This window comes from Thalassophryne amazonica, chromosome 15, assembly GCF_902500255.1.
Source record: "Thalassophryne amazonica chromosome 15, fThaAma1.1, whole genome shotgun sequence".
NCBI classification, from domain to species: domain Eukaryota; kingdom Metazoa; phylum Chordata; class Actinopteri; order Batrachoidiformes; family Batrachoididae; genus Thalassophryne; species Thalassophryne amazonica.
The window spans coordinates 51,489,326-51,514,594 of record NC_047117.1 but is presented as its reverse complement, the minus strand read 5'-3'; the positions used below and the strand labels follow the sequence as shown (position 1 = coordinate 51,514,594).

Genomic DNA, 25,269 nt, shown 5'->3' with positions numbered 1-25,269 from the left:
GGTCAATAAAGGATAATTATGTAAAAATATAATATATATAAATGTATTGTAATGGTTTTAGGAGCCGCGCTGCGTTGAACAGCAGCAGCTCAGCCGAGCAGCGCAGCTTATCAGCGCAGATCCGTGTAACTTTCAACACTAATATTTGTGAATGTGTGTGTGTCAGAGTACGTTTAATACTTTCCTGACATAATTTATGTAATTTAATTTTACTGGCTCGATATCCAGGACAAAATGGCATTTTAAACACGTATTTTGCGAGCATTTTTCTGAGTGTGTTCAGTCACGAATCTCCATTGAAAATGCATTAACATCCGGGTACTTCATCAATATTTTGCCTGGTTAGGAGACGTCATGGTCGCTGTCCATGAAGGGACGTTTTCGTTTAGTGTGCAGCATTGGGATTGCGCTCTCTAGTTCTTATATACAGCTCCATGACTATAGTATACAATGTTACGTTATATCTGTACCGCACCTGTTGCTTACGCACCGTGTAGAGACAGTCGAGTTAGTGGTGCGTGACACGTGACACGTGATAGTGGTGTGCTGCAGGATTTTGTAAATATAAAAAGGATGCCGCGGCTCAAAAAAGGTTGAAAATCACTGGGGTAGAGTAACCTGGGGAGAAAGTTTATTTTAATAACCTAATTCGGCCCATCCAAGAAATAGGAAGTGCATTCCATCTCTCTCAGTCAAGCCGAATGCGGTCAAACAAGGAGGAAAGTTTGCTTTATACATCTGCTCAAATCTAGGAGTTACTTCTCTTCCCAAGTAAGTAAAACCGTCAGGAGAACATCTGAAGGGAAAGATCTCACAAAAGCTTGTTGCAAGTTAAAAAGGCCCAGAGGCATAGCCTCAGACTTGGTAAAGTTTATCTTGTAGCCCGAAAAACTGCTGAAAACATTGACTGCCTCAATAAGGCAGGGAATAGAGGTCTCTGGATCTGGCATAACAATCAAAACGTTGTCAGCATAAAGTGTGATTTTATGTTCCCTATCCGTAATTCGAAGACCACTAATGCTATCATTCTCTCTGATGACCTGAGCCAAAGATTCTAGCGCAGTGGAAAAAAGCAGGGGTGACGGGGGCGCCCCTGCCTGTTCCTCCAGATACAGCAAACTAGAGTGAGGGCAATCCATTTGTGAGTACTGCTGAGAGAGGCCTTTTATACAGAATTTTAATCTAGTTTATAAAGACTGTTCCCACACCAAACTTGATAAAATGTATTAAACAAGTAGGGCCACTCTATGTGGTCAAATGCCTTCTCCGCATCTAGGGAAAGCACAAGGCCGCTTTTAGAGTGATGTTGGAAGTATCGAATTATATTTAGTATATGACACATACTATTATGAGAATTCCAAATTTTATGAATCCAGTTTGGTCCTCTTTAATTAAGACGGGTAATACTTTCTCCAACCTAACTGCTAACACTTCAGAATTTTCTGGTTTAATAATGAGATGGGTCTATATGATGCATAGTCTTCAGGAATCTTGCCTTTTTTAAAAATTAAGGAAATATTTGCTTCTCTAAGGGACTGTGGTAATGTGCCTTTAGCTATGGAGTCATTAAGCATGTTCAACAGAAGGTCAATTAATATATCATGGAATTCTTTATAAAAACACCACATTGAGTCCATCTGGACTAGGAGAATACCAGATTGGCCCGTTTGAAGTTCACCAGTGACCATCTGGATGATCCAGAGGAGGCATGGGAGAAGGTCATGTGGTCAGATGAGACCAGAATAGAGCTTTTTGGAATCAACTCCACTTACCATGTTTAGATGATGAGAACAACCCCAAGAAAACCATCCCAACTGTGAAGCACAGGGGTGGAAACATCATACTCTGGGGGTGCTCTTTTGCAAAGGGGACAGGACGACTGCACCGTATTGAAGGGAGGATAGATGGGGTCATGTATTGCGAGATTTTGGTAAACAACCTCCTTCCCTCAGTAAGAGCATTGAAGATGGGTCATGGCTGGATCTTCCAGCATGACAATGACCCCAAACACACAGCCAGGGCAACTAAGGAGGGGCTCTGTAAGAAGCATTTCAAGGTCCTGGAGTGGCCTGGCCAGTCTCCAGACCTGAACTCAATAGAAAATCTTTGGAGGGAGCAGAAACTCCAACCTGAAAGATTTGGAGAAGATCTGTATGGAGGAGTGGACCAAATCCCTGCTGCAGTGTGTGCAAACCTGGTGAACAACTACAGGAAATGTTTGACCTCTGAATTGCAAACAAAGGCTACTGTACCAAATATTAGCATTGATTTTCACAGGTGCTGAAATACTTATTTGCAGCAGTAACATACAAATAAATTATTAAAAAAATCATACATTGTGATTTCTGGATTTTTTTTTTTTAGATTATGTCTCTCACAGTGGACATGCACCTAAGATTAAAATTTCAGACCCCTCCATGGTTTCTAAGTGGGAGAACTTGCAAAATCGCAGGGTGTTCAAATACTTATTTTCCCCACTGTAGGTATCCCAAGTGAGAAGGTGGATAGGTTGGCCAAAAAAGCTGTGAAAAAAGAAAACATTGACATCATTATCAAACATTCCAAAGCATTAGGCAATTATATTGTTTGGAGGGAAATTAGCTTAGAATGTCAAAAATGCTGGGAGGAGTAGACAAAGGGTAGACATTTATTTTCAACGGCTAGTAGAGCTCTATTAAAAAAAAAAAAAAAATTGAAATCTTTTGGACAGTATTCTGCACTTACCCGGATGCAGCAGTTTTCTATCTTGATAGTTTAAGAAGATAGTTAAGCAAGTCCATTAGTAAACATCCAGGAGTCAGCAGGTAAATTTGAGATGTTTATTGTGAGGATCACTGTGAAAAGACATATGCTCTTTTGGGTTTAGCAGGGAAAAATATGGAGCCCGTCTAGGGACATAGTGGTTAATTTTTTTGGACCAGATTATTGCGTTCCCTCCCAATAACCTAATATCATATTGAAGCTCATGCCTATCAGAGCACACAGAGTGGAATCAGGTGGGGGGGAGACTAAACGCATATGCGAGCACGCACGCACACACACACAGAGCATACAGTAGAGGTGGGATCGATCCTAATATCGATAAGATCGATACCAATGCTGGTATTGATATTGAACGGTCCTCGTGTAAAAAGATCGATACTGAAGCTTTTTTCTTTCCCCCACGCACTGACTGCCTCACATACATATTCATCAAAGTCTACTGTCTGTCTGTAAGAGCAGTGCTGCACTGTATCACACAACATGGAGCAGCGCACCCTTGTGTTGTGGTTTGTCAGCCCTCTACCTCAGGAGATTTTGTTTTAAGTTGTGTTGAGTGATATTTTTTTAAACAAAAATGTTGATTGTGATAATAAAGTATTTTGTCGTCACATACAATGTTTGGCAAAATTCTATCCTAGGTCTTTTGGATCCTTTGGATCTATGAAGCTTAAATATGAAAAAGTATCGGTATCGATATCTGCGATACTGGGCCTGTATTTACTTGGTATCGGATCAATACCAAAATTCTCGGTATCGCCCACCTCTAGCATACAGCAACAGGATTCACAAGAGAATGGCATCACAATAACCTAATATCATAGACCGGTTTTCTTTACAATACACTTCAGAGTCTTCATGCACATAATCACATTGTGTCTCACAGACAAAGCCTCCAGTATATTATTGTATGTGAGCCCCAGGTTAAAGTTAAACTTAATCAAGTTCTGGTTATCCATGATGTGCAATCCATCCAAACGATTCAATGAACCTGTGTGTCGCCAGGCTGGAAATATGAACTCAAAAGTTATTGCGAGGGACCACAATAATCTGGGCCCAAAAATATTTAACCACCATGTCCCTAGGTGGGCTCCGTAGAAAAATGAAGAGAATGAGGAGTAAAAGCAGCAGTTTTGCTTCAAGACTTTATTCAGTGGGAATGAAACTACGGCAAGTCCGCATGGACAAGCAGCGCAACACAACCAACATTCACTTCACTCTTAAACCAGCAGCACAAACAGTGCCTGTGTTTTAAATCTTAAACTGTCTTTTTTTAACTTAAATGTTGTTACCGTGATTGAAATGATTGAGTTTTATTAGTTAATTGCTTGTATTTTATATATTTTAATGGTTATCCTGATGTTGTTTTGTTGTCTATTATGACATGTGCTGTCTTTTGTGGCGAGGTCACCCCTGTAAAAGAGGCCATGATCTCAATGGGTTTTATCTGGTTAAATAAAGGTTATAAAGAGTGACAGATTGAGTAAATAGTTGTTGAAGAAGAGGGTGGGAAAAAAAAAGGATGAATTCATTATTGCTAGACTGAGAATTGGGTACTTTAATGTTCCCATAATCCCCCTGCGCTTCCCACAATGCACTGCAGCACCAGCAGAGTTCCGGCGTTTTAAAGCCATGGCTGGCCAGGCTGTGGATGGCACTGATTCAGCGAGTTCACCAGCAATTATGATGTTGGCATGTTCTTCCAAGTTGAGAGAGTTATCTAGAGGAGGTGTAGCACCTGTGATGGACTTGTGTTGTGCCCCGATGCTGTCTTGTTGTCCACACATCAAAGTGTGTTTACATTGTGCCCTGAACCGGAACTCTGCTGAAACCGACCTCTCGCACGAGCCACGACGGACTGCGAGACGGTGAATTGGTCATACTTTCTTGAACAGTACTCTCTTCCTCATAGGAAAGCATCAAGATGGATTATGTTAGGAATGTCAACAACCAGAGGCAGTAGGTGTCAAACTGGTTTCAGAAAGTGCCAAGAGAGGGAGGGTTTTCTTTGGTTTTCTTTGAATTAATGGATGCCATCTGATCAAACTGATGTTAATCAGTGAAATCACCCGGTGGAGTGGGTGGTTGCAAAGAAAACCTGCACCCTCTTGGTTCTTTCCTGGAACCGGTTTGACGCCTCTGAGTGCAGCATGTATTGTAATAAATACCCCAAAGGAAGGCAAGAGCTTCTCTCCCAATTTAGAAGAACAGACCTGAAAGAAGATTCTGTAGGAAGTATTTTAGAGAAAGGTTCAACCGGGAGGGGGAAGGTTTTTTTTTTTTTTTTAATCCGAGAAAGGCAGTGGAGTCACCGAGAGGATTCAGTACTGCAGTGACGGACTGATGCAGAAGGTGGCAGCAATGCAACAATAAGGATGCGGACTGTCGTTAAACGCCGTAGAAGGTTCTGAGCTGCCGCACTTCCTGTCCTGTTCGGCCGGTTTGCAGCGAGCTTGACGCACTTGTAAAACGGAGTGCACATTCCTTGTGATGGTTTCCGCTATGAAATGAAAGAGACGGCTCTCGACAATTCAGGGTATTTACTTATTTTTTATTACGTTGCATGTTTACTGGCGAAGGCCTGTTAATTGAGGTAAGGCTACAGGCGGGAGTATGCGGCTAACGGTAGCTATCTTTTTAGGACGAGACAAAAAAGAAAAGTCGCTATATTTTACCTCGTTTGAGGCGGGTCTTGGTGCCTGCCTAATCATTTGTTTGCTGAACTGTGATTTCGATGTTTATATTTTCTGTGTGGTTGAACTCAAAATGTAGTCCGACTAAACGTGTTTGGAAAGGGTAGAAAAGACAAAAGTTAGCAGCTCTCGTGTGATGCGTTCACTGAACAGTTATGTGCTGCGCCAGCGACCCCACACGGCTGTTCATTAATCGTTCATTTTCATAAACTATAACCCACGTTATCAGTTTCTTTATTTCAATGTGTTAAGCATTAGTCCAAAACTGGTATTTTTTGCGTTTCTTTTTATTCCCTGTAATCGCGTCAGTTTCCACAACTTTCTACTACAGCGTGCTGCTTCAAACACGTTGGCACACTGAAGTTGGCGTCGCCGTCGATATTCAACATTGGAGTATGGGGAGAGCGGGGGGTTGGCAGCATGGTTAAAGGCACAGAGTCCATCTGGATTGTGTATGGTACCAAACTCAGCACGATGTCACCCTATGCACTCAAGGCAGTGGCGGCTCTATACTGAATTATAGAGGTGGGCGGATCGATCCTAATATCGATACCAACGCTGGTATTGATATTGAACGATCCTCGTGTAAAAAGATTGATACTCAAGCTTTTTTCCCGCACGCACTGACTGCTGTGCACGCAGATTCATCAAAGTCTACTCTCTGTAAGAGCAGCGCTGCGCTGTCACACAACACGTAGCAGCACACCCTTGTATTGTGGTTTGTCAGCCCGCTACCTCAGGAGATTTTGTTTTAAGTTGTGTTGAGTGATATTTTTTTTTAAACAAAAAATGTTGATTGTGATAATCAAGTATTTTGTTGTCACGTACAATGTTCGGCGAAATTCTATCCTAGGTCTTTTGGATCCTTTGGATCTATGAAGCTTAAATATGCAAAAGTATCTCTCGGCGATACTGGGCCTGTATTTACTTGGTATCGGATCAATACCAAAATTCCCGGTATTGCCCACCTCTACTGAAGTACACCACGGGCGAGACTCCCCCTGCCACCCCCCAAAAAGCAAAATTTTGCATGAACAGCCATTTGTTTTATTTTATTATTTTTCTTAATATTTTAGAAGTGCCCCTAAAATTGCAATTGAAAATTGACACCAAAAGACTACAGGCTACAATATAACTTATATAAAACATCCATGAATTGTAGATTTGTATAAATGTGCCCTTACATGCTAAATGTCTGTTATTAGATGCTTTATTAATCTGTCTTTCAGGGAGGAACAATTAGTTCTTTTATTAGGGTGCATGTTTACCTCAACATTTAGCTACATATTTAGCTTAATGTTTGTAAACATTAGGCTAAATGTGTAAATACTTAGCATTAACTAATCTGCAAAAGTTTTAGGTATGAAAGAAATTTGATAATGTAGTATTTGCCTTTTTTCATCCTAATTTTTGGTCTTCATCTGTGGGTCAAAAGAAAATCTAAACTGAAATGTTACTAGCATTGCTAATGAAATCGAATGTGATTCTTTTTCTCCATCTCCATCTCATTTCTCCATCTCCTTCCCACTGTAGCCAAGTGCTTGCTCACAGGGGGTCGTTTTGACCGTTGGGGTTTTACATAATTATTGTATGGCCTTGCCTTACAATATGAAGCGCCTTGGGGCAACTGTTTGTTGTGATTTGGCGCTATATAAAAAAATTGATTGATTGATTGATTGATCAAATAAACCAGTTAATTATGAAGATAAGCCTCATTTAAAATGCTGTTATTTTGTCAATGTACATGACAACAAAAAGAGGGTTTCCAGCTGCTATTAAATTATTGTAAACATTGGATAACACACTCTTGCAGGCTCAAAAAAAAGGTCGGTTTCATGTTACTTCAGCTAGAAATGTGGGTTCGCCTAGAAACGGCGAACCCGTTGTTCCACCCTGCTTTCAAAGGCCTTTTATTTCATAAACTAGCTGCCTGCCTCATTCCCTGGAGTTCTGGTTCCGCTCTGTTGCATTCTAAGTGGACTTCTGCCAGAGCGGAGACGCTGTGGAGAAGGAGCAGTGGGGAGCAATGAGCACAATGCTCTGTCTGGAGCCGCGGAACAGAGTGCACGGCCCAGGGAGGAGCGTGCCTTTTCCTGTTTATGCAGGAGACAACCGCCGAACCTACTGCCTCTGTTCAGTGCACGTCAGCACACAGGGGCACCTGCTTGCAGTTGTGGGATGCTGCGTCAGTTTGCCAATTCCTCACACAGTGATATGACAACCGCTTTGCGATAGTTTTTTTTTTTTGTTGGTTTTTTTTTTGTGTAAGTGCTTGTTGTGCCGCCCCCATACGTGTCATGGAAACTTGTGCCCCACGCGACTGCCCAGCTGGCTCGCTCCAAAAACCACATCTGAGTCCAGGAGCATTCAACTGTTTCCAGAAAGGGCCGAGTGGGTGCAGTTTTTCTTTGCAATCCACCAGTTGATTTCACTGATTAACATCACTTTGAGCAGATGAAATCAGTTAAATCTGTAGAGTGAGCAGTTGCAGTTGAGCAGTTGCAAAGAAAACCTGCACCCTCTCTGCCCTTTGTGGCATGAATTGAATAGCCCTGCACTAGTACAAAGAACTCTCCATCTCACATTGTCCAAACCCAGTGGTGGCACAGTTCCGCTAACTGCAAATTATCAAAGCTAACTTTTTTGTTAGTGGATTATCTTTTCAGCCAACTTCAAAAACCATCAGCGGACCAATTAGCTTCCGCTAAATTTCGTTCCGATAACTTTTAGACTGCTTTTTTTTTTTTACATAGCAAACATTTTGTAAACCCAGTTGGCTCCTGTCTGCTATGTATTTTGCAGCAGTGAGGCAGCTGAGAGGAGCTGAGCTCAACTCTATGCAGAAGGAGCCTGGCTGCCATGCTGCTACAAAAAAGTAATTTTCCTTTACGATATACAGCGGTCCAGGCTCAGTTTACCCATAATGCAGTTTTGCATTTGTGTGTGTTAATATTCAAAACTTCAGAATTAGTGGATTATTTTAAAATTAAAAGATATGTGTTATATTTTCACTTTGTACAAATGAAAGGCTTGACATTCATGTAGTTAAACTATCTGGATTAATTTGGTTTATAAATCAAAATCATAAGTCAAACATGCTTTCCTTTTCAGGACGTCTGCCTCACGGCTGGACCACTGTATGCTGTGAATGCAAAATGACTCTTTCTTACAGCAGTGGGCAGGGCGCACAAAGACTGAAGCACTGGCTAATTGGTTGTCTTGGGTTTGTGATTGTCTTTGGTTCTAATCGGAAGCATTGGCAGTGCTTAAACTCAAAACCGGGGACAATACTTAGTTACCTGTAGCTTCCGCTAAATTTTTTATCGGTTTAGTGTTATAAAAGCTAACTAGCAGTTATCAAAGCTAAGTTTTTGGTTAGCTGTGCCCACCACTGCTTGCACATGATGGACCCCTTTACGTTTAGTCATTGAGCCATTGAGTCTCCATTAAGTGGAGTCATACAGAACACCGTGACTTCCAGAAACAACCCACTTTTCAGAAAACCTGTGGGTTACATCATGGAAGGTTTTCAGTGTACATACGAGGTCTATTAGATAATAAACCGACCCTTTTATTTTTTTTTTAACTATATGGATTTGAATGACATGCGATTACACCAATCATGCTTGAAGCCTCGTGCGCATGCGTGAGTTTTTTCATGCGTGTCGGTGACGTCATTTCCCTGTGGGCAGGCCTTGAGTGAGATGTGGTCCCGCCGTCTCGGCTGAATTCCTTTGTTTCACACGCTGCTCGAGACGGCGTGCGTTGCTTTATCAAATTTTTTTCTGGACCTGTGAGGAATATCCGAGTGGACACTATTCGAGAAATTAAGCTGGTTTTCGGTGAAAAGTTTAACGGCTGATGAGAGATTATGGGGTGTTTCTATCGGTGTAAGGACTTCCCACGGAGCGGGACGTCGTGCAGCACGTCCAGGCGCCGTCGTCGGCCTGTTTCGACCTGAAAACATCCTAATTTAAGGCTTAATTCACCCAGGGCATCGTGAGAGAACAGAGAAGATTCAGAAGAGGCCGGCATGAGGACTTTATGCGGACATTCCACTGTTTAAGGACATTTTTTAATGAAAGACGTGCGCGCAAATTCGCTGAGTCGTTTCTGTGAAGACTCGGCAAATCTATGTGCGCCGCGACAGGAAAAACACCTCCGTGTTGAAAACCATTTGTAAAATTCATGCGGCTTTTGATGGCTTTCAACAAGTGAGTAACTGAGAAATTGTTTAACAGCTTGGGCATGTTCCAACTTGCCCGTTAAGGTTTCCAACACAGAGGTGTTTTTCCTGTCGCGACCCCCCGCGGTCGAGTCCGACCCGACATGCGACTCTGCCCGCACGTTCTTTCATTACAAAATATCCGTTAACAATGGAATGTCCGAATAAACTCCTCATGCCGACTTCTTCTGAAAGTTCTCTGTTCTCTGACGACTTCCTGGGTCAACAGAGCCTGAAATGTGGAAGTTTTCAACTTGAAACGGCGAGACGCTGCCGCCTCGAAGCGCAGATCGCCGTCAGGCGCCGTGGGCCGTCCTTACGGCGACACTACCAGACCAAAATCTCTCATCAGCCGTTAAAATTTTTACCAAAAACCAGCTGAATTTATCGAATGGATGAAAAAATCGACGAGAGGGTGGGCGACTCCTCACTCAAAGACTGCCCACAGGCGAATGACGTAACCGACAGGCGTGAAAAAACTCTTGCATGCCCACGAGGGTTCAAGCATGTCTGATGTAATCACACGTGATTCAAATCCATATGGTTTTTGAAAAAAATAATAAGGTCGGATACTTTTCTAATAGACCTCGTATACATTCTATGGTTTACACTCTAAACTCAGTGCAGTGTTTTTTTTTTTTTTTGGAACAAATATCATTACTTGCTTTAAATGGCCAATTAATAGCTTGGTTTGTCTTGTACTTGGTTTCAAACAGCAAAGTCAACTTTACCCTTGTAGTCTTTTTAACGATCCTTGTAAATGGATCTCACCTGTTGGACAATATTTCAAGCTGAATTACGCGTTTCATCGCTCTGATTTCATGATCCATGGAGAGGCAGACAGTCCAAAGTTCATGGCCTTTGCTTTGTTTGCTCTGTTGCTTAGCTAGAAGTGAATGACACTAGCCAACGTCAGTTTACATTTTGGTTTTTGGTTTGTTACCTCTGTTAGGGGTTTTATGTGATTACCATTCTGTCTTTTTGTTAGTGCCAATCTAATGCACTCTTACTTTTACAAACAGGCATACAAACTAATTCAGAAAAGGCTCATCAGAAAACCCTTGAGCTTTGGTAGACGTGTGCTCGCTCACTGCTCGTGTCCTGTATGTTGCAGGATATCAACACTGAAGGCAATAAATGCTCTTCGGTGTCCACCTGTTGAAGTGCAGGTGTTGTTTGTTGTCAGCCAATTATTGCCGTACAGCATGCTTAATTTTAATTGACCCATAAATGTTGAGTTATGACGTCAACCAGTCAACAGATGAGGACAGAGTTACCTGGTGGTTGAATAGGGATGATAAAAATTCAAATGATTTTTGAAGGGTTGAAGAAGAAACTTGTAAGGAGTTGATACCTGGGTCAAGGAAGGAATTGTTAAAGTTTTTGCAGTGATTAGAATCTGTCTCAAAATGTTTCATTTAGCAGGCACTACTGCAGTGTCCGTAGGAAGTTTTTTTTTTTTTTTTTTTTTTTTTTTACTTTTGGGGGGGGGGGGGGGGGGGGTAAATATCTCTTGGACTGCAAAATAATAAAGAACAGGATTCAGCTTGGTATTGGCATATAAAATGAAAATGATGTTGAACAAAAAAAAAGCTATTTGATAATACATCTGGTTGGTGTCATTTGATGATAAACTTCACACATTTCTTGGTTATAATTATTAACTATCTAACTTGATAGGAGTTGGTGATAGAGTAAGGTAACATTCTTAAAGTCTCCTTCACATATAGCACAAAGTTGGGCAAAAGAAGCAGGAACTGTCTGAAAAAACCACAAACAAAAATCAAAAATGGGCAACCACAAAACATTCCACCTGCTGTTGGGAGGGACACACGGTTGGACAGGTGTGAAGGATACGTGGTGATGGTTTTGTGCAGCACCTGGAACGTATGGCACCACATTGCGCCGCTGCTGTGGGGTGGGAAACACACACGCGCACACACACACACACACACACACACACACACACACACACACACACACACACACACACACACCAAATAAAACCCCACCGTAATTTCTAAAATGTTTAATCCCTCTTATCGAGCGGACAGTACAAGTATGACCTTTCTGTTCCTCTGTATATGACCCATGGTCGTAGACTTCGTCATGAAATAACATGAATGAAGCAGTATGCTCTTATCATGTCCACATCTGCTGGCGCTGCGTGTGCAGCAAGCAGCGCGTGTCTCGAGAGCGGCGTGTGTCCAGCCAGCCCCAGGTATACAGTGAGCGGTGCGCCGAAGGACACCGCGTAATGTGAACCATAGTTGTGAGTGCACAACGGTCAGCTGGACATTCCAGCCATCCAGATGCATGCTGCACTGGACAGCGATCACATTGCAGCCACCTCAGCTGCACCTGACAGTGTATGATCATCGTGTGGGGGGGGCCACACTCCTCACAACATCTGTGTTGCGGGGGGGCACACTCGCACACCACATGTTGTGGTGGGGGCCTTGCATGACCTGTGTTGCTTAGTAACAGCACACTCGTGGGGCGCTTGGAAAATGTGCTGCCATTCACACAGCCAGGTAAAAAGTGGTCAGCTGGCAGAACCTCCTCACGCTCCACGTTATTATCCGAGCCTCGCTAACCATCCGACCAAGACGAGAGGGAAACAGAGTGAGTGAGGCTGCGTGCGGCTGCTGCTGCACGATTGACGTCAGATTCCGAGTCATTTTATGCAACTTTGTGGATAAAATAAATAATTCATGGTAATCGCGCTTATGAAAAATATTCGCGAATATGAAAAATAATCGTGATTGGCGAATATTGTAATAATTGTGATTGCCCTATCAATCACACTCCAACCTATCCACCATGGACAAGACCAAAGAGCTGTCTAAGGACACCAAGGACTAAACTGTAGACCTGCACAAGGCTGTGATGGGCTACAGGACAACTGGTAGGCAGCTTGGTGAGAAGACAACTGTTGGCGTAATTATTAGAAAATGGAAGAAACACAAGATTACTGCCAATATTCCTTGGTCTGGGGCTCCATGCAAGATCTCACCTTGTGGGATAAGGATGATTCTGAGAAAGCCCAGAACTACATGGGAGGACCTGGTCAAAGACTTGAAGAAAGCTGGGACCACAGTCGCAAAGATTACATTAGTAACACACAAGTCTGTCATGGTTTAAAATCCTGCAGGGCAGCAAGGTCCCCCTACTCAATGCCTGCTCAGGGTTAGGGGTTATATAGGGTTAGGGTTTTATATATATATATATATATATATATATATATTATACAAACAGTGAATGTTTGAGTTCAATGGTACGAATATTTCATGAGGTGAAAGCTGGAACATACCATTCGACGAGGCGAAGTTGAATGGTATGTTCCAGCTTTCACCTCATGAAATATTCGTACCATTGAAAGAATGTAAAAACATTCATTATTTGTTTTATATAACGGCTAAAATAGTTCATTGTCATTTGATATTTTATTAATTTCTAAACAACAGGAAAGGGACTTACATTTTGGTGTTCCACTGTGACTTGTAGTCCAGTGATGCTGTGCACTAACTTCAGACTTCCATAAAAAAAAAAAAAGAAAGACTTTGTGTAGTTCCTCAATTCAGCCAAAAATCACATCAGCGTTTCATGTTAGCAGCTCTTCATGCATCCAGGCGGCTTACAGGGGAGAGGATTTTGTGTGTGTGTGTGTGTGGGGCAGCATCAGTTAACTCAAACAAATCATCATGTCACTGTCCCTAGCGCACCCATGCAACCGGCTCGGTCCAGCTGTACCTCCTCAGTGCAGCAAAAAAAAAGTCATGTCAGAAATTAGTCCAGGTTTTCTTTCTCTTCCTGCGAACAGGCAGCACAGTGGATTTGTTTTTGTGTGTGTGTCTTACAAGAATTAGCAGTGTCAGTTAGCTCAAATTATGTCCCAGGAAAGTCATGTCCCCCGAGCGCGCGCACACACACGCAACCTGGTCGGTGCTTGTGTGTGCGTGAACAACAAAAATAAGACTGTATACGTCCTCAGTGCAGCAAAAAAATAAATAAAAAAAATCACGTCAATAATGAGTCCAGTTTTTGTTTTTTCTTCCTGCTAACAACCTCCAGGCAGCACAGTGGATTGGTTTTGTGTGCACGAGCATGCGTGGGTGCGCATGTACTCGTGCACGAGCATTTTGCGACGTGCACGGGCATGTATGCATGTGCACGAGCATGCTAGCGCGTGCACGCATACTTGTGCGCACTTGTGTATGCGTGATCACATGTGCGCGTGTGCACAAGGCCGTGAGAGTGCAATGGTACCAAACGTATGGAACCAAATTTGCACTCTAAATGGAACCAAGCTGCACTCTGAATGCAATGCAACACAAATGGGATGAATTAATCCATGTCATGTGACATACAAAGCACCAATCAAATCACAAGGATCCACTCAGCTGTTTTATTTATATATATATATATATATATATATATATATCTAAAATGATAGTGGTGGGCACAGTTCTGCTTACCGCTAATTATCGAAGATAATGTTTTCATTATTGGATTAGTTTTTCAGACAACTTTGAAAGCCATCATCGGACCAATTATCTTCCAATAAATTGTGGTCCAATAATTTTAAAATCGCTAACATATTTTTGCAGGTGAAGTAAATAAAGCTTGAACCGATAAAAACCTTTAAGTCTGATATCAAAGATTTTAGCACTTACCTGTTTTGTAGCAGATAACAGAGAGCTGGTTTTAGGAGAAACCGCTCTATCCTCTGATCTCAGAGGCAAACTTGTCACAAAGTAATTGCTCTTGATACCATACTAATTCACCGGCAATATCACCCAAGTCATCCAGAGGCATACAGTTTTAACTTATGGTTAAAATTTTAACCAAACTAATTTTGGACATGTTATTTAAATTAACGTCACTTCTGAAGCGTTATAAAGTGAAAATATCAGCTGTATGATTTCGTTTTAAAGTACTGCACTAGTTTTGAAGGTTTTAGTGTGGACATGCTCTGCTCAGTGCATTATGGGTAATCTCAGTATAGTCGTGACTAGGGATGGGTATTGAGAACCGGTTCCTTTCGGGTATCGTTAAGAAATGATTCGATCCACCGACATCAATAAGCTTTTTGCTTAACGATTCCGTTATCGGTCCTTCAGAGTGGCCGTTGTTTTTGGGGGTGTTTGTCAGGAAAATGATCATTTCTCTACATTGATTACAGACCCTGCAGCGGGTCCGTAGTCAACTTTTCTGCAGCGTGGCTTTGCTTTGAACCTTGAACCAATCGAAGCAGTGGTTCGCAGATTGAAGCAGTGCTTCAATCTATTGCTTCGTTTATTCTTTTTTTTTTTTCTTTCGCTGTATCTTAATTTTCCCCCGCTAAAATCGTAAAGAGCATACGTCTGTGAGTATTATTTACCTTTATGTTAAACCGAAAGTTAAAGTTCCTAACTGGGACTCTTGTCTTGTTGTGAGAAAGAAACAAGAATCGCCCTCCGTTCTGTTCACACAGCTCCAAACGCTGTGTGGCTCTCTGCCGAGTCAAGTTAGAACGATAGAGTCTAGTCGGAATTAATAACTTCAAAGTGAAACACCGTTTTGTTTATTTTTATTTATGTCCAGAGATCAAGGATACAGTGACCAATTTCATATTTATTTACTTTAAGACTCAATGAAATACATAGAAAACATGTAAAGCCTACTTTTAGTACAAACTTCACAAGAGGCATCGATAAGGAATCGGATTGATAAGCAGAATTGATAATGGCATCAATAAAATCTTATCAATACCCCATCCCTAGTCATGACAGGAGAAATGCATTTGAGATGCTCTGATCAGGCTCCACACGGACAATAGCTTTAAGCTCTTTGTATATTGTGCCTAAAACTCTCGTGAATATATTCTCGGGGTTTATAGACGTTATTGTGTTTGTTTTATGTAAAATGCCAGAAAAAGCTCAGGTTGCTTCTCCATTATTGTCAAATGGATTCACTGTGAGTTGCATTGCTTCCTGTTTTGTTTTACGGTCACTACTGCCATCTACTGGCCAGTAGTGTTCATGGCAGTATTTGCCCTAAGTACTGGGCATCTGGGCACCAGTAGATGGCAGTGTTGTATTTATTTTGACACCGGTTATATCAGACGGTTGTCAAATCGCAATTTGGCTTTGTTTTGCAGATGCCTTTTTTTTCTTACAAACAAAAAAATGGCATATTTTACAAAAGCACATTTATATGTAAACACTAACACTCACATTAACGTGTTGGTTTTTACATAGAATGAATGAGTCAACCATTCAGTGTTAGCGGAGGCACATTTTACCCATAATCCCTTTGGCATCTGTCTGTGTTTGTAACAAAACTTCATAATTAGTCCATTATTTAAAATTAAAAGATATGTTATATTTTAACTTTGTACAAATGACAGAATTGACATTAATGGAGTTATTCTATCCGTATTTATTTTATTTCTAAATTAAAAACCTTAAGCCAGCACTGCTTTATTTTCCAAGACCTCCACTTCACGGCGACACTGCTATTGAGTAGAGAGTTGAGCTTCGCTGCTCCTCTCAACTGTTTCACTGCTGCAAGCTATGTAATAAACAGGAGCTTCTAGCACTGAACAGGGTGCTCAAAGACAGACGTGCTGACTCATTGGTTGGGTCTGTGGTCGCCTTTATTGCTACCAGAAGCGATTGTGGTGTTAAAACTCAAAATCAGCTTGTTAGTAGTTGCGAGTGTACAGGAGACAATACTGAAAGTTATCAGTTAGCTGTAGCTTCCGATAAATTTTTGGGTGGTTTATCGGGTTAGCTTTATAAAAGATAACTTTTCAGTTAGCTGATTATCTGTTATCAAAGCTTTTATTTATATATATATATATATATATATATATATATATATATATATATATATATATATATATATATATATATATTGTGTGTACAGTCACGACAGTCATTTATTAATCCGATTATTTCATCCAATAATTTCTGCCGCTTTTTAGCCAATTTGGAGCATCTTTAAATTTTGACCCCTGTACAAACTGAAAACCTTTGTCCCCGTTCTTGCTGTTTTTACCCCATAACTCTGTAACATTGTCATAGATAGTCCAAACTATACCTTTTTGGGAGCTTTATATTCAAACAAATAATGTTTAGTTTTCAATATGATAGGAGCATTTTTAAATTTTGACCCCTACCTGGCCACCTATTGAAAATTCATGTGGCCAATCAGTTTTTTCAAAAGCATGTGTGTGTAAGGAGTATTTATACTACAACAAGAGCAATCAGCGATTTGTGACGTCCACCATTCTGGATCACCTCCAAAATTCAGGGGAGTCTTCCATGCCCAAGCATCTATCTGTGGTGCAAATTTGATGAGAATCCATGAAGTAGTTTTGATGTAATCCTTCCAAAATTTAATCGTCTTCCATACCCTAATATGTATCCGTGGTGAAAATTTAGTCAAAATCTGTGCAGTAGATTTGATGTAATCCTGCTAACAGACAGGCAAATAAACGGCGATTTTATTACATCCTAGGCAGACATAATTAAGAGTCACGGGGGGCTGAAACCTATCCCAGCACACATTCCCTTCAAAAAAAAAATTGAGTTTAATTAACAACTCAAAAGAAGGTATTTTGGACACACTAGCATGAGACCAGGTTTGATTGTGCATTAGACAGCAACGGTTGCACCTGCAAAACTTAATACCTTGTTTATTAGAGAATATCTGTCTTCTGTAAATGCAAATGTTCTATAAACACTGAGTTAAACTGTCAGGACTATAAGGGAGCACTGCTGGAGAATAAACAGTCTCTTCTTAAAGTTAATGTAAAGTTTTCCCATTATTTGTTTGAGATAAATTTTCTGCTGCTGATTTCAAAATGGTATGGCCTTGCTCAAGCATCATTAACAGTGGCAATATTGTGACATTAATGTTTTTACCACATGCTTGCAGTTTGCACAAATAAGAAGTGGAAGTTTATATAAAATAAGTTCTTGAGTTATGTCAAAGAATGTTGTAAGGACTCTGTCACTGCTCACTGTGGGGCATGATTATGGCATCAGATCAGCGCCAAAACCCGGATCCAGACTGGTTTGGACCGATGCAGTTGCATCCGTCAGATTTTTGTTTTTTCACGCATCGTTCATCATTGGTTAAAAAAAAAACTTGAATAATCCCGAATAGTGCCAAACGTGTCCCCGCGGTGAACACAGCTTTTGATTTGATCCAAGCAGGTGGATCCAAACAAACATAGCATCAGTCCAGTCGAGTCGATGATCATGGCATCCAGGAAAAAAGTTCTGCAAGGAAAATTGGGCGCTTATTTCAGCAAGAAGCGGTGAGTGGTTTATAAATAGTTTTCAACAATAGTGTGTTTGAAAGGCATTCTATGATGACTTAAATTACATTTTCGGTGGTTTTCTGACCATACTTGTGAACCTATTCGGATTGTCCATAAATTATACAGATTTTTCCGAGTTTCAGAGTCATACGGACGTAGAAATAAAGTCGAATATTCAGGGTTTGGTCTGCAGCGGTCTGTAATCAACCTTTTCTGCAGCGCGACTCGACTTTGAAGCGTGAACCATTGAAGCAATACTTTGATCCACTAAGCTCATTGGTTCTCTTCAGAAACGGCAAGCCCGCTTCTTAACCTCTCTCAAAGCTATTAAAATACCGTGAGTCACTTGTGTGTTGATTAAAGTCACTAACTGGGACTCTTTTCTTGTTGCAGTCAAGAAACGAGAATTGTCCTCCGCTCCGTTGGCACAGCTTCAAATGCGCGGCTCTCTGCTGAGACAGAGTCCGATCGGAATTAATAACTTCAAAATGAATTGCCGCTTTAAATAAAAAGACACCTCTTACAAATGTTCTAATACAGACGTGCAGCACAGCAGCTGCAAGAGCTCAGCTCAGATATATGAAAAGACATGCCAATAATGTCTGAAAGGAAATGAATTTGACAAAACTATAGATTTTGTTTATTCCTATTTATGTCCAGAGATCAAGGATTCACCATATCAATTTTTGTTATAGTGTTGTTTTTTTAGGACGTCATATTTATACAAATAAGAAGTATTCACTGGTCCATGAAGTATAATAAATATATTTAAAAGAAGTGTGACAGTGTATGTTGAACATGAATAAAAGAATGAGGACCGAGATGTCGCCCGGGATGGCGGAGCCGGGGCCCCACCCTGGAGCCGGGGTTGGGGTTCGCGCGCGAGTGCCTGGTGGTCGGGCCTTAGCCCACGGGCCCCGGCTGAGCTCAGCCCGAAAGAGCGACGTGGGCCGCCCTCCTGCGGGTTCACCACCTGCAGAGGGGGCCATGGGGGTCGAGTGAAGAGAGGATTGGCATTCGAGGGTGGGTGGCCCGGCGCCCCGGTCCGCGCTCACAGCCTCTGGCTGTTGGGACGTGGAACGTCACCTCGCTGGGGGGGAAGGAGCCTGAGTTTGTGCGGGAGGTTGAGAGGTACCGACGAGAGCTAGTCGGGCTCACCTCCACGCACAGCTTGGGCTCTGGTACCCAACCCCTGGAGAGGGGCTGGATGCTCCACTTCTCTGGCATTGCTCGCGGGGTGAGGCGGTGAGCTGGGGTAGCATTGCGCATTGCTCCCCAGCTCAGTCACCATGTGTTGGAGTTCACCCCGGTGAACGAGAGGGTCGTGTCCCTACGCCTTCGGGTTGGGGACAGGTCTCTCACTGTTGTCTCGGCCTATGGGCCAAGCAGCAGTGCAGAGTACCCAACCTCCTTGGAGTCTCTGGGAGGGCTACTAGATAGTGCTCCAACCAGGGACTCCATTGTTCTCCTGGAGGACTTCAACGCCCACGTGGGCGGTGGCAGTGAGACCTGGAGGGGCGTGATTGGGAAGCACAGCCTCCCCAATCTGAACCTGAGTGGTGTTCAGTTGTTGGACTTCTGTGCTAGTCACAGTTTGTCCATCATGAACACCATGTTCGAGCACAGGGGTGTCCATAAGAGCACGTGGCACCAGGACACCCTGAGCCGGAGGTCGATGATCGACTTTGTAGTCGTATCATCTGACCTTCGGCCACGTGTCTCAGACACTCGGGTGAAGAGAGGGGCTGAGCTGTTGACCGATCACCACCTGGTGGTGAGTTGGATCCGCTGGGAGGGGAGGAAGCCGGTCAGCCCTGGCAGGCCCAAACGTATTGTGAGGGTCTGCTGGGAACGACTGGCGGAACCCTCTGTCAGCGAGGTCTTCAACTCCCACCTCCAGGAGAGCTTCTCCCAGATCCCGGGGGAGGTTGGAGACATGGAGTCCAAGTGGACCATGTTGTCCATCTCCATTGTTGATGCGGTCGCCTGCAGCTGTGGTTGCAAGGTCTTTGGTGCCTGTTGCGGCGGCAATCCCCAAACCCGGTGGTGGACGCCGGAGGTAAGGGATGCCGTCAAGCTGAAGAAGGAATCCTACTTGTCTTTGTTGGTAGGTGGGACCCCGGAGGCAGCTGACAGGTACCGGCAAGCCAAGCGTGCTGCAGCCTGTGCGGTCTCGGAGGCAAAAATTCGGGTCTGGGAGGAGTTCGGAGAGGCCATGGGGGAGGATTATCGGTCGGCCTCGAAGAAATTCTGGCAAACCATCCGACGCCTCAGGAGGTGGAAGCAGCTCTCTGCCAACACTATCTATAGTGCGGGTGGGGAGCTGTTGACCCTGACTGGGGATGTTGTTAGGCGGTGGAAGGAATACTTCGAGGATCTCCTCAATCCCATCGTCACGCCTTCTGAAGAGGAAGTTGAGACTGGGGACTCAGAGGCGGACTCGTCCATCACCCAGGCCGAAGTCACCGAGGTGGTCAGTAAGCTCCTCGGTGGCAAGGCTCCCTGGGTGGACGAAATCCGTCCTGAGTACCTTAAGTCTCTGGATGTTGTGAGACTGTCCTGGTTGATACTTCTCTGCAACATCGCATGGCAGTCGGGGACAGTACCCCTGGATGGGCAGACCGGGGTGGTGGTCCCTCTGTTTAAGGGGATCACACTCCTCAGCCTCCCCGGTAAGGTTTATTCCAGGGTGCTGGAGAGGAGAATTCGACCGATAGTCGAACCTCGGATTCAGGAGGAGCAGTGTGGTTTTTGTCCTGGTCACGGCACACTGGACCAGCTCTACATCCTCCATCGGGTGCTCGATGGTTCATTGGAGTTCTCCCAACCAGTCCACATGTGCTTTGTGGATCTGGAGAAGGCTTTTGACTGTCCCTCGAGGCGCCCTGTGGGGGGTGCTCCGGGAGTATGGGGTCCGGGGCCCTTTGCTAAGGGCTATCCGGTCCCTGTACGACCGCAGCAGGAGCTTGGTTCGCATTGCCGGTAGTAAGTCAAACCTGTTTCCAGTGCACATTGGCCTCCGCCAGGGCTGTCGTTTGTCACCGGTTCTATTCATTACCTTTATGGACATAATTTCTAGGCGCAGCCAGGGTGTAGAGGGGGTCCCATTTGGGAACCACAGAATCTCATCTCTGCTGTTTGTGGATGATGTGGTTCTGTTGGCTTTGTCAAACCAGGACCTTCGGCGTGCACTGGGGCGGTTTGCAGCCGAGTGTGAAGCGTCCGGGATGAACATCAGCAGCTCCAAATCGGAGGCCATGGTTCTCGACCAGAAAAAGGTGCCTTGCCCTCTTCAGGTCGGTGGGGTGTCCTTGCCTCAGGTGGAAGAGTTTAAGTACCTCGGGGTCTTGTTCACGAGTGAGGGATGGATGGAGCGTGAGATCGATAGACGGATCGGTGTAGCGTCTGCAGTGATGCGGTCGCTCAATTTACCGATCGATCTACGTTCCGACCCTCACCTATGGTCATGAGATTTGGCTCATGACCGAAAGAACAAGATCGCCAGTACAAGTGGCCAGGATAAGTTTCCTCCGTCTTTTCCGGATGCCCCCTGGACGCCTTGCTGGAGAGGTGTTCCGGGCACGTCCCATCGGGAGGAGGCCCCGGGGAAGACCCAGATCATGCTGGTGGGACTGCGTCTTTCAGCTGGCTTGGGAACGCCTCTGGGTTCCCCCAGAGGAGCTGGGGGAGGTGTGTGTGGATCGGGAGGTCTGGGCGGCTTTGCTTGAGCTGCTGCCCCCACGACCCGACCTAGGATAAGCAGAAGAAAATGGATGGATGGATGGATGGTGACAGTGTATATTGAACATGAATAAAAGAATGACGATTGCTGAATAACAAGACGTGTACGATATTTATTTTACCATTGGGCAAAAATGCATCTGTCAGATTTTCACTCTGGATCCAGCCCTGATATTATTTCACATGCATAGATATTAACTGCCCTCGGGCAAGGAAACTGCTCCTTGAGCTAGGGAAAAGGTGCTGTGAGGGGATTTCTACTTGCTGGTTTGAATGTTATGGCACTGTGGGGGTTGGATTTTGGCACTATGGGGGAAGGAACCAAGTCGGCACTGGCTCTGCTGTGATTGGCCATTTCTGGAGAGTGAGGTTTGATTGACAACCCTCCTCTCTGACAGTCAAAAACGATGACGTTAAGCGATTATCGTCTAGTTTATGCTTAAAACCTCCCTCCAGTCATCATCTATCTCAGCGACAGTATTAATTTTTGGGCTTGTGATTTCATCTGCATTATTCCAGTCCACCCAGCTGTAAAACTGGTATCAGCCTTTGGCTGGTGAAGTACTTCTGGTGTTGCAGCATATTATATTCATTGTTAAACAGAAAAAAAAGGTGGAGGTTATGTGTTAATGGCCCCTAACACCGCGTGTGCAGCGCGATCATTCTGCTGCATTTGCTTGCATTTTTTGCAAAGTGGACACGGCAACAACGCATCTGGACATGAAGAAGGGACAGAAACGTCTACATCACTATCTGGCTTTTCGAGCGTCCAGTGAACAATGCAGACAATCACCATCATGGATGGTATCAGAAGACGCGTGAGATCGCCGCAGCTGCAACTCTGCCAATCTCTTGATCATGACACGTAAAATAATGTGCATGAACTCCTGGATATAATGTATTCTGACTTTTTCCAATATAACAAATCCATCTCTATGTCCAGGCTGTCTGTTAAAAACAGATGTCCACATCAGCTTCAGTAAACCAGCATCCACACAAACGGTGTGCTGACCACACTTTCAATTTAATTTCAAATTTATTTTCATTCATATAGCGCCAAATCACAACAGAGTTGCCTCAAAGCGCTTCACACAGGTAAGGTCTAACCTTACCAACCCCCAGAGCAACAGTGGTAAGGAAAAACTCCCTCTGAGGAAGAAACCTCAAGCAGACCAGACTCAAAGGGGTGACCCTCTGCTTGGGCCATGCTGCAAACATAAATTACAGAACAATTCACGGGCGAATATACAAGAAATGCTATTGGCGCACAGGACAGGAGGGTCACCAACACAAATACAACTCCCATCTCTGGATGGACCTGCACCTTAAACAGAGAGAAAAAAGAGAATCAGGCATCAGAAAGACAAAAAATACTGTATAATTTGCCAGCATTAAACAACAAGAAAAACAGAAGAAATACTAAGGTGATCGCCGGCCACTAACACTTTAGGCTCCAAAATCCGACACTCTGAAAAAGTTAAGAGTTTCGGAGTGAAGCGGGTCGTCTCCTCTGTAAATCCAAGCTATCACTTTCGAACAGCAGCTCAGAAGTTTCGTTTTTGGACAGAGCAGGTTCGTTTTCCTCTGTCTTGTCAGTCAATGAAATGTTTCTGTTTTGCTAATTAGGACGTCGCACATTAAAAATGCAGAGAATTGCAGAGTGAAACATTTTCCGAAAATGCATCTGCTAACGCTCAGCGTGAGAGGAATGAAATACATCAAAGATCAGAGACACTTAGAATCATGAGTACTTTTATGTTGTCTTACTAACTGGGACGTTAAAAAAACATGACACGTCTTTTTAATAGTCTCTAGTGCGACCTCACCTGGATCATTTTTGGAATCATGGTTTCCTTTGTTTCCAGCCAGGACGCTTATACCGGGAGCCGAGATAGCTTACCATGCACCCCTCTCCCCCCAGACAGCAAAATGCCACTTGATTTTTTTTCAATCTCTCTAATGTCCTTATTGGAGATTTGAGTGGTAACAGGAAAATAACTCATTCCTGATGTACCTTTTGGCGCAGTATTCACCTAAAGGTTAAAAGCTACTTGTGAATCCTGTACGTGACCTGAATTTTTGCAGCTTTTTTACCTTCTTTAAATAACTAGACATATAATATCAACCATATTCATCTATATATTTCGAAAAGCCCATTTTCTCTACTTTAATATGATACCCATCTCATTTCTGTAACATAGAATGGCATTTCTCTATATGGCTTACAGTCCAACCATATACACAACCCTTACCTGGACCAAAAAATGTCCAAAAAATTTGAGTAGTTTTTTGCAATATAAACTGAAGTATCAGGGCCTAGATTAAGCACTAATATTACAACTACAAATCATTAGCTTTCATTTGAGACCAAAACTATGGTGAAAGGCGATGTATTCACTTGGGGGGGGCACCACAAAGCATTTGTGCTCTGGGCACCCAAATGGCTACCACCAGTATCGCCAACCGAACGGTACCCCCTTAAAATGGGTCCGCCTTTTGCATCTGCGCATACGTCATTATCCGTGGTTCACAGATTAATTAATTCTGAAAATGTAGACTGTATATAAATGCCTTGATAGCTGATGTAATATTTTAATGTATACTGCAAGCACATCATGAATTGTTTCATTTCAGTGCCACTGTGGTGGTGAAGAGACAGAATTACAAAATTTCTGTTACTGTCCAAAGATGTATGAACATGATTGTCATAGCTAATGACGTTCCCCATTGTTGCTCAGGCACAGATACGCACTCTGAGACTGCCCTTTTCTTTTCAGTACACACATGGAGGGCACACCAGCTGTGCGTGTGTAGCTGTGCAGTGTGCCACACCTGTAATGTCCACATTTTTTTTACAAGTTTATGTGTAAAAGCTAACAGTAGTCAGGATGCCAGATATCACATTGTCACTCTCCTCAGCCAATCGGGAGCTTTAATACAGGATGCCACTTATTCTATTGTCCCTCCTCTTAGCCAATCGAGAGCTTTAATGCAAAACAACCCAACCCTGTTGGCCCCCCCCCCCAGCTTGTACGTCTGTGTGTCTCTGCCCCTTTCTCCTTCCTTTGCTGTGCTGCTGTGCTGGTCAAACCTATCGTCCGTTCCCTGATGTGGCTCCAGTAGAGAGACAGGAAAAGAGATTTGAGTGTTTTGGCTGAGAATTTACATATCCGTGGAATGGAAAAGCATCTGTGGTCTGTCGGTATAAATCCTCATGTGAGTCAGAGAGCCTCCCTCATTTTTTTCCCCCGCTTAAATTTTTGTGCGTCTCTCATCATCCTTTTCCTTCTTACTGCCTGCCTCTCTCACTGTCATTCTCTGTGTCGCTGCCTGCCATCATCACTTTCTTAATTCTAATAACAAAACACTGGATGCTGTTGCTGTTAACTTAAGGCTCGATTCACTGTCATTGTGCCAAATGAGGTTCAGGGTAATTTGCAGGATTAAACCCAAGACTGTCTGGAATTTATGATTGTTAGAATGTTGTGGGGTAGGTCATGTGAAGTAAGAGCATGAAGCAAAGCGTGAATGTGAGG

The 25,269-nt window shown here is 43.3% G+C and overlaps 1 protein-coding gene across 5 annotated transcripts in view; it reads left to right on the top strand.

Moving 5' to 3' along the window:
• Positions 1-5,169: 5,169 nt before the first annotated feature.
• Positions 5,170-25,269, top strand: part of gne (glucosamine (UDP-N-acetyl)-2-epimerase/N-acetylmannosamine kinase) — a 125,030-nt gene continuing 104,930 nt past the window's right edge. Inside the window, exon 1 of one of the 5 annotated variants that reach the window (XM_034187481.1) lies at positions 5,170-5,296. In XM_034187481.1, the coding sequence (XP_034043372.1) occupies positions 5,268-5,296 (29 nt within the window). In that variant the 5' untranslated portion in view covers positions 5,170-5,267. Of the gene's footprint in view, positions 5,297-24,847; positions 24,950-25,020; positions 25,115-25,269 lie in introns of those variants that run through there. The other 4 variants (XM_034187479.1, XM_034187478.1, XM_034187482.1 and 1 more) reach the window with 4 other exon arrangements.